This window comes from Chlamydotis macqueenii, chromosome 23 (genome assembly GCF_036417535.1).
Source record: "Chlamydotis macqueenii isolate bChlMac1 chromosome 23, bChlMac1.mat, whole genome shotgun sequence".
In the NCBI taxonomy this organism is placed as follows: Eukaryota; Metazoa; Chordata; class Aves; order Otidiformes; family Otididae; genus Chlamydotis; species Chlamydotis macqueenii.
Window position 1 is genome coordinate 529,567 of NC_141578.1, and position 12,275 is coordinate 541,841.

General features: G+C 44.9%; 1 protein-coding gene across 1 annotated transcript; it reads left to right on the forward strand.

Annotated features, from left to right (window-relative positions):
* The first annotated feature begins 81 nt into the window (after positions 1-81).
* On the forward strand, positions 82-11,390 carry LOC147597931 (parathyroid hormone 4-like). Its single transcript, XM_086765644.1, has 4 exons — positions 82-341; positions 6,898-7,008; positions 8,323-8,494; positions 9,915-11,390. The coding sequence occupies exons 3-4, from the start codon at positions 8,406-8,408 to the stop codon at positions 10,315-10,317; spliced, it is 492 nt and encodes a 163-aa protein (XP_086621770.1). The 5' UTR covers positions 82-341; positions 6,898-7,008; positions 8,323-8,405; the 3' UTR covers positions 10,318-11,390.
* Positions 11,391-12,275: the final 885 nt, after the last annotated feature.

Below are 12,275 nucleotides of genomic sequence, written 5' to 3' on the forward strand. Positions count from 1 at the left end.
CGTTCCGCTGATTGACAGCTCGCCTCATCCCGTCGCCTCCGCGCGGCCCCAGGCGGCGGCGGGCGCGCGGGCTTTTCCGCACGGAACACGTTGGGAGCCCCGCGGCGCTGCACGGGCTGAGCCCTTCCGCCCCTCTCGGCTAGAGTTTCGCTTTAGGGCCTGCCGATCGAGGAAAGGCTTCAGGTCCTGGAATCGGGAAACAGCAACACAGCCACGGAGGCTGATTTGCTGGCTGAAAGGGAAAAGGTGGTTTGATTTTCTTGTTGCGTGTCTCTGCCCCCCAAGGATACACGCAGGCCGGGTTTTTTAAGCACCAGCCCCTCATCGCTGGGATTTTACACGTACGAAAGCTTCGATTCGCTAGTAGCCATTTCCCCCCATGGGCAAGGGCTTTAAATAAACGTGTTGAGCAAACTGGTGATACCTCATGGTTTTGGTAAATTTTATGTCTGGGCTTCTGCCTGCTGAGGCACGAAAGAATTGATTTTTTTCAGCGCTCAATAGAAAATGAGAGGACTTGAATTGGGGCATTTTAGTCACAGACGGCACAGTCAGTGGCATTGAAGTGCTTTACTAAACTCTCAAGCATTTAGCTAGGACATACAACACGAGTTTTAAAATGAGTTAAAAAAAATAACTCACTCCAGAGGAGTTGCCTTAGATAACAAACCGCTTGTTCTGGGTCAGCAGGTAACGTGAGAAACCCACCCAGGGCTGTTGCCGCAGTAACTCCCCACAAGACGTACCTGTAGGCTGTGTTTAATCCAGACCTTAACTTTTTGACTCAGGCCAGACAATAAATTTATCTGGTACAAGTATAATTAATAATATTTTCAGTAATATTATACATGATAAGGCATTTTGAGTACACGTTAATGCACACACACTGTGTTTTCCAAGCAGCAACTGTGCAGAGCATCGGGTGTCCTCTGTCTACTAGAATAGTACCAGCAGGTTAAAAAAAAAATTACTGGAATTAAAGACAACCAGCTGGTATAATTCACCAGCATTTTCCAAAATCTTTTGCAGCATCCCTCATTAGTTTTAAGAACATCTTCTCAGTAAAATCCTCCCAATGGTCAAAATTGGCCAAAGGACAGAAAAACAAGGGTTTTGCTGTAACTGATGCTCTGAAGTAGCTATATCTGACAGTTACCTGCTTTTAATTAAAAAAATCTAATGCAATGTAATCTAATATAGCTGATGGTTAATTTCCTGAGGCAACACAAACAAAGGAAATAATTCAAAGTTTACTTGGGGCTGTTGAGCCATTTCACTTCATGATTTCTTTGAGATGATGATTTTCCATGCTCACCTCCCTTCTTTACTGGCATTTGCAACATTAACTAGATCCTCCCTCATATCACATAATGTACATTTGAAACATGATCTCAGATGGCAATAATATCTATATTAAAAAAAAACCCACAAAACCAAAACAAAATACACCAAACATCAGTTAGAGAAAAACTTGGACAACCTTGTAATAATAGCAGATCTTTAAACTTCATACCAAAGCTACACATGACAATAATTACAGATAACAGACCTGGCAATGAAGGATTTATTCAGGAGTAAGTTCACCTCCTGCAAGGTAAAGACGGCATTCAGGACTCATCTAGGACATACTACCTGTTCTGTTCACTGCACTTCTTATATGGCCCATCACCATGCTTCGTAAATCCCACACCATAAAAAGCGTGTCATCCAAACATAATCCATTTTCAGTTTGCTTTTGGCATTATAAAGAAACTAACCGTCGCACATAACCCTGACAAAAGGCAGAGGTCAGAATAGAGGCAACTGCATTCAGCCAAAAACTCCACCTATTTCCCCAGTTGGTTTTAGGATGTCCCAGCACAGCCACACAGCGCTTCAGTAATTCAAAAGTCAGCACTTTGATTGTTCTCTGAAAGATCATACCCTGAATCAGCTCTGAGTGTGGCTATAAACGCGTGTATATATATTCATATAGGAAAGCTGCATTGTTACATTACTTTCTCCCTTATTCCAAGTTTATGATAGTTTGAAAAAATCCTGCTGCATGGCAACTCTCTTGCTCTTGCAGTAAGAAAATGCCATTCGTGTCCAATATTTATGAGATGTACAGAACTTTTACATGACTCAGATCTTCCCTAGAAGGAAGGAGAGACCACTGACTTCACAGACTAACCCAAATCTACTTTAAACAGCTGGGCCAAGACTATAGACTGAAAACACCTGCACAATTACAGTGGAGCACAGTTGTCTATGGGACCAGAATCCATGCCCACACCGACACAAAGTAAGGTGTTACAGTCAAGCTGCTGTCATGGTTTCTGAGATTTCAATCTCACATAAGAAAATTAACATATTCTAGCCATCATGGTGCGGAAGAAACCTCAGCCATGTGAGCCAAATTTAAGGGATGCTTCAGGAGACAGCACTCACTGAAGAATACTTCTATCAGCAATAGGATCTCTTAGAGCTGCTCCTCAAGCGAAACCAGACATTAGCAAAAATACTTAATTACTGGCATGGCGATCTACAGAAAGATCTCTTGCTAGGAAATGTCATTACGTGTACACAACAGGAACTGGTCTGAGGGGCCTTTGCTTCTGTCAGAAAGCTGACTGCACAGTCATACCTCAGCTGTGAGCTTCTGGTGGATTCAACCCATTTTCACATCCTGCCTAACAGACTAATCTTGATGAGAGCTGTTTTCTGAAGAAACAGTGACCTATACTTGTCTGATATTTAGATATGTTACAATCAGCTCACATAAGCTTATTCCTGTCACGACTGCTCTTCTGTTTACAGGGTACAAGTCCCCATCCCTTATTCCCTCACTTTTAAAATGTATACATTTTTTTTTTACACCATGAAAGCTTTTAACTGTGCCTCAGACCTCAAGTAAAGGCAGAGTCAAACAACAGACTATAATGTATACATCATAGACCTAAACTAGGACACACTCAGCATCCAGTGCAGGGGCACAGCGTGTTCCAAGGCTCGGCACTCGAGGGTTAGTTAGCAGGAAGTCCATTTACTTGAATGACATGTCATCTGGAGACTCAGTTCCTCAGCCTTCATCTCCAGCTTTCCAGGTGTGAGCCTTCTGCCATTGCTGGGATCCCACCTCCTTCTGCATCTTTTATTCCTCAGGGGCTGGGTGGTGACTTCAACCCCAGCCCCGGCTGCTGGGAGCCCCATGCATGCCCCAGAGCAGTAGTGACCCGCTGCTCTGCGGGATTTAGGGCTGTCCCTGAACCGCAGCGCTGGGCCCGGCCGGGGCCAGCACCGACCCCCAGCCACACCGGGGCGTGGGCACCAGATGGCGGCATTCTGCCGATCCCGGCGGTGGGACGCCCGCAGCACCGGGAGATATCCCTCCTTTTATTTTCGTTTTTGCTCGGTCGAGGTTCTCCGCAGACATCTGCAACGCTGTCGAAGCGGGGATAAGCTCAGAGCCCAGTGGCTGTTACAGACGCAGCACAAGAGACTGGCGGCTTTGCCTCAGCTCCACCTGAATGCTTTGCAGAGAGAAAATATTCCATCTGGAGACTATTTGGCGAATTAAAAAGAAAGAGTCAGCCCCAGGCTTGGCTCTAGGGCAGGTTTTGCAGGACAAAACATTTACCCTTGCTGCTGCATTCAGATAAAGCTGTGAGTTTCAGGCACTTCTGTAAGCCTCACTTGAAATCAGAAAATGGAAAATTAAAACGGTGAGCCCGACTCATTGCTGTTCAACTCTTATTTTAATCCCCTGGAAGATGGGAGTTCTCTCTGGGATGCTGCCGTTCGTAGTGGATTAGGTGCCAGGATTAAAACGGCCCATGCAGTCCAGACGCTGGCCCTGGACCCTATCCCCCTCAAACGTGATTACTTAGACCCTGGGTTGCACAAGACTGTCCCCTTCAGCAGTAGAAGGTGACACAGAAAAGCTGTAAGCACCCAAACCGAGGGGGGAGACTGGACCCTGCTCTGTAGGCACTGTATTTCATCTCCTTTAAATGGTCAGCGGGGTGATGCTGCTGCTGGCTTCTTCCTCCCGGGGCAGGGCGCTGGTGACGCCCCCGTAGTGCCAAGCCATGCAGGTGTGATGGTGCAAAAGTCTTCGTGGCCTCCGGCTTCACTGCGAGCTGTCTCCTCTGATCTCTCAATTAGGGAGGCCAGGAAGGGAGAGCAGCCACTCAGTAGCAGCTGCTTCACCAGCAGCTCAGGGGAACTATATTTACCATCCAAGTGTGGTCAAACAGTTTCCTCTCAGAGGGCGGTGTCTTTCCACACACCGCACTGAACAGCTCATATGAATTTTAGTCTGTTAGGCTAAGAGCAGTTAGGGGAAAAAAAAATCCAATAAAACAAAGTAGATTTTTACATTAGAGCAGCACGAAGCCCTCTGGAGCCCACACTCCTGTTACTGGTGAATAACAGAGAGCGGAACGTGGGAAAAATTCATCTCCCCACCTCCCTGCATATAGAGGATCCCTTTGTTGTACAGTCTTTGTTTAATTAAGTTTTCAAATCCCAGGCAAGAGGATCCCCCTTGCACTAACGAGGCTATTTCCACGTTTGCTTTGCTTTCTGTTTCCTCCCCCCATTCCTCCTTCCCCCTCAACTGGGCCTCCAGGCTTTCTCTTTCCTTTTTCTTTCATGCTCTGCAGCAAGCCATATTCCCTTCCTCCCCCACCTGGCTCCCTGGGGAGAGGACTGGAAAGCAAAACAAAAGAATCACTCACTGGGAAACCGTAATTTGCACAGCCCTCCTCGCTCAAAGCTCCCACTTGAAAAAGGTCTAATGAGAAGTCAGGGCTTAAGACCGGGAAAAGCCAGAGGGTGGGAGCGAAGGCTTTGAAGGCAAGGCTAAAACTTTTGATGGCTCCAAGCGTGCTTGGAGGGAGGCCCCGAGGTAACCAAACTCCAGTCAGCTGGGTTTGCTATTTACTTCCCTGCAAAATGGGCTCGTAGTCTGCTCTACGCTGTTCAGGGCTCTTGCAGAGATGAATCTACACCAGCTAAAAATACCACCCAGCAGTGCTGTTTGTACAATTTCTCCTTGCAAAATTAGAAGGGTTCCCATCATAGTTAGAAATATTAACTGCTATGTGTGTGGCTGTGGTATAAGCTGTGCAATCGACACATTTTATGTTTTCTTTAGACATACTGCAAACCATGGAACTCAATCCCTGCAAGCACCTCTTACCTACAGCACTGTTCGTGCCAGTCTTTGTGCTGGATGCTTCTCAAAGATGGATCCTAACTTCAGCGCAGTCTGCCCTCACATACACCCTTAGGGAGATGTTACAAAGTCACATCTGGGATTATTTTTACTTCTTCTAAGTCCTTGGGTGGAAAGAAATACCCAGTGGAAGAGCATAGCCATGGCAATGCAGTTCGGCCATTACAGAATGCTTCAAGTGCCTATTTACCGACCCCCTGTCAGTGTATCTGGCCTGCCTGCAGTCACTCAGATGAACGCGGTGTTAGTTCTTCCGTTGGAGGTGCTGGTAACTGCATTCAATGAAAGCCCATTATATAATGGAGACTCAAAAAGTTCAAGGATTAATTAGACCAGATGTTTTGGACATGACTTTGGCCAATGTTTATTAGTCCTTGCAGATGTAACTAGGAAACCTTGGCTTCACAGGCAGATAATTCAGTGTAACTGCAGTGTAACCGCTACCCTGGAAACTGAGATGTGAAGCATGCCCCTGTTTTACCAACATTTAACAAATGCCATCTTTAATTGGTGATACACTTTGTTCTCTTTATGAGTGATACTCTCCTTAGCAATTGGGACTCACGTAATGAAATCAGGAATGCTTATTTGATTGCTCTGAAATAGCGGGACTCAAAATAAGCTGTCATGAGGAATATAATAAAAAGCAATTTGATGTCCAGAGAAGCTGCGAGAAAAGATGAGGTGGTGTGAGCACTGCTAATAGGGCCTGTCTCTGTTTGGACATTTTTTTGCATTCACCTGAGACTGGGTTTAACGGGAAGGCATGGCCGTGCCTACGTGAAAAGAACTGGTAGCTTCTGATAAGACTAAATGAATTATCTTTTCAATCTTTCCAGGGGATTTTTGCACAGCGATTACATACATTCACTTTCTTTCACTCTGAGAAATAGGAACTGGTCCTCTTAAGCAGACTAGTGTTTCAGCCTCATGGTCCAGGCATATCCTGAGTACCCAAATTCTACTGAAATGACCTGGTTAGAGATCATAAAGTGAGTATCAAACCTTGCATGGCATCAACTTGTCGGGTTTCAAAGCGTATCAGAATTTGGCTTTTTGCCTGAGCTACTACTTGCTTTTGTTTAGTCAGCTGATAAGTCTTCTCCAGATCTTCCCAGTTTCCTAGTGTTAAAACAAATGTTTACTGTGCAATCAACAGACTTAAATGAAATTTGTACTGAACATTAAAATCCACCGGGATCCTATTTACCAACTCCTCAGTTAGATTTTCTGCTAGTAACGTTTTTCTGACTGTCTGATAACTGGCATTACAGAGTCCATCAGCATTGTTGATTTAGATTCCTCCTGCACAACATGAGTGTCCTATACGTGGGTCCACGAGGACAGCAAAAGAGGGAGCTCTCTTTTCCATACCATTCTTCTGGATCAGCCCTGGAACAACAGGTTTGAATATCCCTTTTCCATCATCTTAGGGCACAAGAATGCTGTGTTAGAATAAAAAGTTCTCGCAAAACAGGACAGCCAGCAAAGGAGAAAGATACTGTCCACAAACTTGTGATCTTTTCCTTAGTCACAGCTGAATAGAACGTTTTAGAATCTAAGATTTATTATCACTGGAAAGAAGGAGCTGTCTCATTTCACTGACATGAGAGGAAAGGTCTTAGTCACAAAGTGCTGTAGAGATCATTTCTATTGTTTCGGTGGTTTCTGAGCAGGTATAAAAGAAGGTGAAAGGCACTCGTTGTCATTGCAGCTGGAACGTCTTGACAAGATTGGCCAGAATCTGTGCGGATCAGAACTTGACCGTGATCTCTACAAGATCATCAGTAAGTAATAGTTACTTTTGGAACTGGAAGATGCTTTTAAATAAATAGTTTACTGTTGATCACAATAGGAAAGTATAGCTTATATGAGTAGGAGTTCTGCAGTAGCATAACCTAAAATATCACATAGCATGTAAATATCTATGTCTATTTGTGTGTATATATCTGTATTTAATATAGAAATTTTTAAATTAGAACAAGTATCTGTCTGTTCTTTCATGTGTAGTTTAATTTGAACATATTGTCTAAGGAAATTACTCACAAATTAGTGGTGTAGACTTATTAAGAAGCAGCTTAATTATACAACCAGATGTATAATTTGCCTTTCTATCCAGCCATTGACAATTCAATATTCAAGTTAGTATAAAGAAAAGTCATTTGAGGAGATGCTGAGTTTTTTAATAACCCAAACTGCTTCTGCAGAAAAAGAAATATCTCTTAAAAAAATTAGTAGCCTCATTATACAGGAACCTATCTTTACTATTCTTACGTAACAATTTAAATACTGCAACTTTGGTTTTGTTGTCCATCTAGGTTTTGATGTAACAATTAATACAGGATTTGCTAGTAAATAACTAAAGGGGGGTTAGGGTTAGGCTGGCAACAATCCTAAAAACAGAGTACAGTCATTAGTGTAAAAAAAGTAGAAGTTTTAGTGATAGGCCTGGCATTAAAGGAGCAGTGGAGTTTTAAGATAGCGGCGTACCAATGACAGGAGCAGATGTATAACTGGATATAGTTATTACTTAGATGAAAATAATGATTGCACAATTACATTTTCTAATTGTCACTTCCCTAAGTCAGAAATTTACTTCTTTACAGAAAAGAAATCCAAGATCGGTCCGATCTCATCCTCATGCAGTGGCAGATTTGGATGTCAGTACTTGTACTGCTTGTGGAAGAGGCTGTGTTATGAAAGGGCCAACTCCCAGGGCTGTGTACACCTTTTCACTTCATCTGTATGCTCCAGTCTTTAACTCTCCTTTGTGACAGATTTCTTAGGCAGCCATCCTGCTATTTTTGTTAAATTTCTGCTAAGTTTTTATCAGAAAGGTCTCTTGCCAGTTCTAAATGAAATAATCTCCTGTGCTTGCAAATGCGCAAGATGGGAAGGAGTATATTGACAGGCAATAGTGGAAAAGCAGATCTAGGACTCTTAGCAAGGAAATGTAGAAATGTACTATGAAATCGATTCATCTTTTACTGGTGTATGTTACAAATCCACAGGTTTGATGTTCTGGGAGGTCCAGGGATGATGTACCATAGAACAATGCTCCACTTTTACCCATGCTTAAAGGCTCAAATTCATTTTGTCAGGTGAAAGAAAGAACAGAGAAGAAAAAAGAGTTGTGATCATCCTGTCAGCTTGTCCCGTGGAGCAGATTTACAGAAGAGAGAAAATGTTCCTGCCTCAGAGATCTCTGCAGATCGTTACATTTTTGGCAATTCTTTTTTTTGCCTGTTTTGCAACATGTCAAGACGGTGAAAAGTAAGTGACATCATCCTTTTATTTAATATAATTAGAAGACTGCTTGCCTTTGATTTTATGGGCTATATTCACTAATTGAATTTTTAGATGCATAACGTATACCACATTTCAGCTGCTGCTTTTAAACGCAGTGTAGCAAACCACACAAGGATGTCCAATGCAAGCCATGGAAATGGCACATGCTAAATGTCCATATTTAGGTTCCCATTCAGATCCAAATCTGCAGTGGGAGCCTACAGCTGCAGTTAGCTGTTACCTAAACAGCCTGAAATCCAGAAATATTTGTATCACAGAATTAGCCTGCCCTCCCCAGTCACTATTGGGCTCCAAATTTTTGGTATATCTGAAGAAAATAAGGATTTGTTTTCATTCCATGGACACCCCTGATTTCAGTTAAATTTCTGCTGACTTACAGCTCTGGAAGGAAAGAAACAAACCCAACAACTCTGGAATGCTAAGGTACCCTGGTTCCGACTAGGATGGAGCTAATTTTCACCTGTGGTGGGAGAGGAGCTGGAGCTGGTGGCCCCTGTGGCTGAGCACACAGCTGGGATAGGTCACTCATTAGCCAACAGCTGGGACAGTTTACCCAAATTAGCCCAAGGGCTGTTCCGTCCCACGTCACACCATGCTCAGTGTTTAAAGTGGGGAGGGGGCTAGGGGATTAAGTGTTGCTATTTGGGAAGGAGCTGAGCAACAGGATCCAGGGTAAGCTATTGTACTGTAGATTACATGCTTCAGTATGTTCTGGTTTTGTTTCCAATCTCTGTTTTCTTTTCCTTTGCTGTTCTGTTAAACTGTTTTTATCCCAACACATGAGTTTTTCCTTTCTTTTCTGATTCTCCTTTTCATCCCCCTCCACGGGTGGTGGGGGAGGATGAGCAAATGACTGCATGATATTTTAGCTGCTGAGTGGGGCTAAAGCATGACATAAGGCCATGAAAAGGGAGTTTTAATCTGGTATTTAAACCTCTGAAAATAACCCAAATTTGGGAAAGACCAAATCTCTGTAAGAGCTCTTTAAGCCTGCTAAGGTTATTTTGTCACTGTCTCCCCAGTTTGGCCTTCCAATTTTTCCTTTTTAAAAAAGGAGGTTCAAGGTATGCCTTTGGGGAGTGGCACAGTGTTTTAGCTTCCCATCTTCAGGAACTGGTTGTCTCACAGGCTGCCCACGCTAGCCTGCGTGAGTGTTCACACTGTGGGCTTTGCAAGCGTCAGGCTGGCTGTGGGCACCAGCCCTCCTAACCTAGTCATGGAGGTGGCCTCGGGGCTGTCCTCCACATCCTGGAGACACCACCCATGCTCATTCTTCAGCTTAAAGAAGCATCTAAGATCGACGGATGCAAATCAGCCACGTTTGTCATAGGATTTTAGATCTGGCTGTGCTTGGTTCCTAACCAACTCTTTCTTCCCATTGCAGTAAAAGAGCAGTGACGGAGCATCAGCTCATGCACGACAAAGGGAGGGCATTTCAAGGGCTGAAGCGCCTGATGTGGCTCCACAATGCCCTTGGTAGTGTGCACACAGCCAGCAGCAGGGATATTTCGCTTTCAAATGCAATGTGGGATTTGCAGAAGAGCCAAGATCCCACAGATCTCTACAGTAGCATCAGCAGAGATGAAACTTCAAGCCTGATGAAGCAGCTGCTGGAACTGATGGAAAAAGAGCAGGACTTCCCCCTGTTAAAGCAGCTGGATTTGCTGCAGTATGTGAAGACCCCAAAGGGTAACTGGAGCCCACAAGACCTTTTTGACCTCCCTCAAATCAAAGAGCTGGGTAGCAAGAGAAATCCTAGCACCCAGGCACAGAACTTTTCCCACTAGCCTCAACCCAGCTCAGTCTGTCCGCTGCTTAAGACATGTAATGTTGTAAGAAAAACCTCTAGAGAAAAGGTGAACTGCAAAAGAAAAATAATGTCCATTTGTTCCCTTTATTCAACACCTAGGAGTGGTTGAGAGCCTTGTAAGGACTCAGGTTCTCTCCCTAGCAAGCAGTCTGAGTGCTGTGATTGTGAGATGGGGTCACTTGTCACAGGCCAGAAATCTCCTTCCATGGCAAGGCCCTCCTCATCTGTCACTGCTGTCTTAGGGCTGGGGCAGCTCTTGTGGGCCACATGTAGCAGGAAGTTTGGTTCATTAATCTGCATGTTCAGATTCACTGCTAATGTTTTGACTCCTGAAGAGGCAGTTACCTCCTCACTCAGATTCTCCTCTATTTCACACCTGCCTGCAGTTCTGCCCTGCTCTGCATTAGTAATGACTTTCCTTATACTTTAGGTCCAAAGGTTTGTTTTTGCCTGCTTCTCCAGCATATAGAATGTTTTAAGCCTCTCATCTCTCAAGTTTTCCTTCACGATGGCAAACTTTTGCTGGGCTTCAGAGGCAGAAGTTGGCAGTGATCCCCACTCTCCCAGCCAAAGCCCTAGACGTTCACCTTGTTCTGCTGGTGGAAGAGATGAGTCAGCTTCCAGGGTCCCTATTTGAGCCTTTTGTTTCCAGGCTTCCTACCTTTTCTTTGTTCATGTGAAATCCTCTCCGAGAGCGCCTGTGCTGCATTGAGTTTTCTCTGCAGAAAACCAGCTTCATGAGACCACCTGTGTTTCCTGAAAGAGGTAGCACATGATTTTGCTGCTCACCTTTAATATTGAACTGACTAGCTCTGTCTAAGCAAAGCAAGGTTGAGTTTAACGGCAAAATTTGAAATTGTCTTTCAGAAATTAAATTTGTCACGTGTTACGAATATATCAGTGTTTCAATCATGTAGACTATACATGCCATTTTAAATCCTGAAATTTCTCTGTTGCTGATGGACTTCAACTGCATGTGCAGAATGTATTTCTGAGTGATTAAAACCCAAGAACTCCTTGATGTTAATAATAAAACCCCTTTTCTCCTTCTGAATTGCACTTTTTTTTTTTTTTGTAGAGCCTAAATAAAATGAAGCAAAATCCTCTTTAGCTAATATCTCTGCACATTTGGAATGAGTATGGAATCACACATGCCATTCTTTCAACATGCCATTCCTCAGAGCTCCCTGTTAGATTCTCAAGGCCAATCAAACCATTACTGAAACAGATGGTTTCAGATGTACCCAGAGGAGATGAGGGCTCAGATGAAAATGGGTTATACTGCCTAAGCAATGAGTTTGCTGAGCTGGGATGTGACAGCCCTTCTTCCCCTAAATCTGTCTCTGGGCTGTGCCAGACTTCAGAGCCAAGGGGTGAAAACCAGCAGACCAGACTATGAAAAGCTCACAGCTCTTGGAAGCGGCCATCTCCTGCTTGGCCTGCTGTGGATCAGTCTGTCTGCCCTTGCAGATGTGGCTTCCCCTTGGGCTGAGGGGCCGTTTCCTGAGCCCTGGGAGACTGAGGTGACCATTGGTGGCACCTGTCCCTGGGTACACCTCACCCCTGTGGTCACCACACGGTGACCCAATGTGTCACCCTGCGGGGATGGGGAAAAACCAACCTCCCCTCCCCCGCGGGCTGGATGGTAAGCGGGGGCTGTGTGCTGTGAAGCTGCAGGTCATGGCGCCACTGTGGGGCAGAGGGAAGGAAGCAGGACAGGGCTCCCCAGGCCTGTGGGAGCACCGCAGGCAGGCTGGCGCCCTACAGCTTGAAGCGCTGGTACCGCCGGCCGGGCGCAATGGAGAAAAAGGGCTGGTTTGAAACAAAGTGCGTGGCTGTTGCTGCCGCCCACCACAGCCGGGCCTGCACCATCCCCCCTCAGGTGTGCCCCGCGCACAGAGCGCATGCGCCAGGGCGCACACCGCCCGGCCCACT

Excerpts from the sequence above, each read along its gene's own strand:
- LOC147597931 (XM_086765644.1), top strand. The coding sequence starts at position 8,406 with ATGTTCCTGCCTCAGAGATCTCTGCAGATCGTTACATTTTTGGCAATT. Across the intron at positions 8,495-9,914 it reads ACATGTCAAGACGGTGAAAA|TAAAAGAGCAGTGACGGAGC; the intron begins GTAAGTGACATC and ends TTCCCATTGCAG.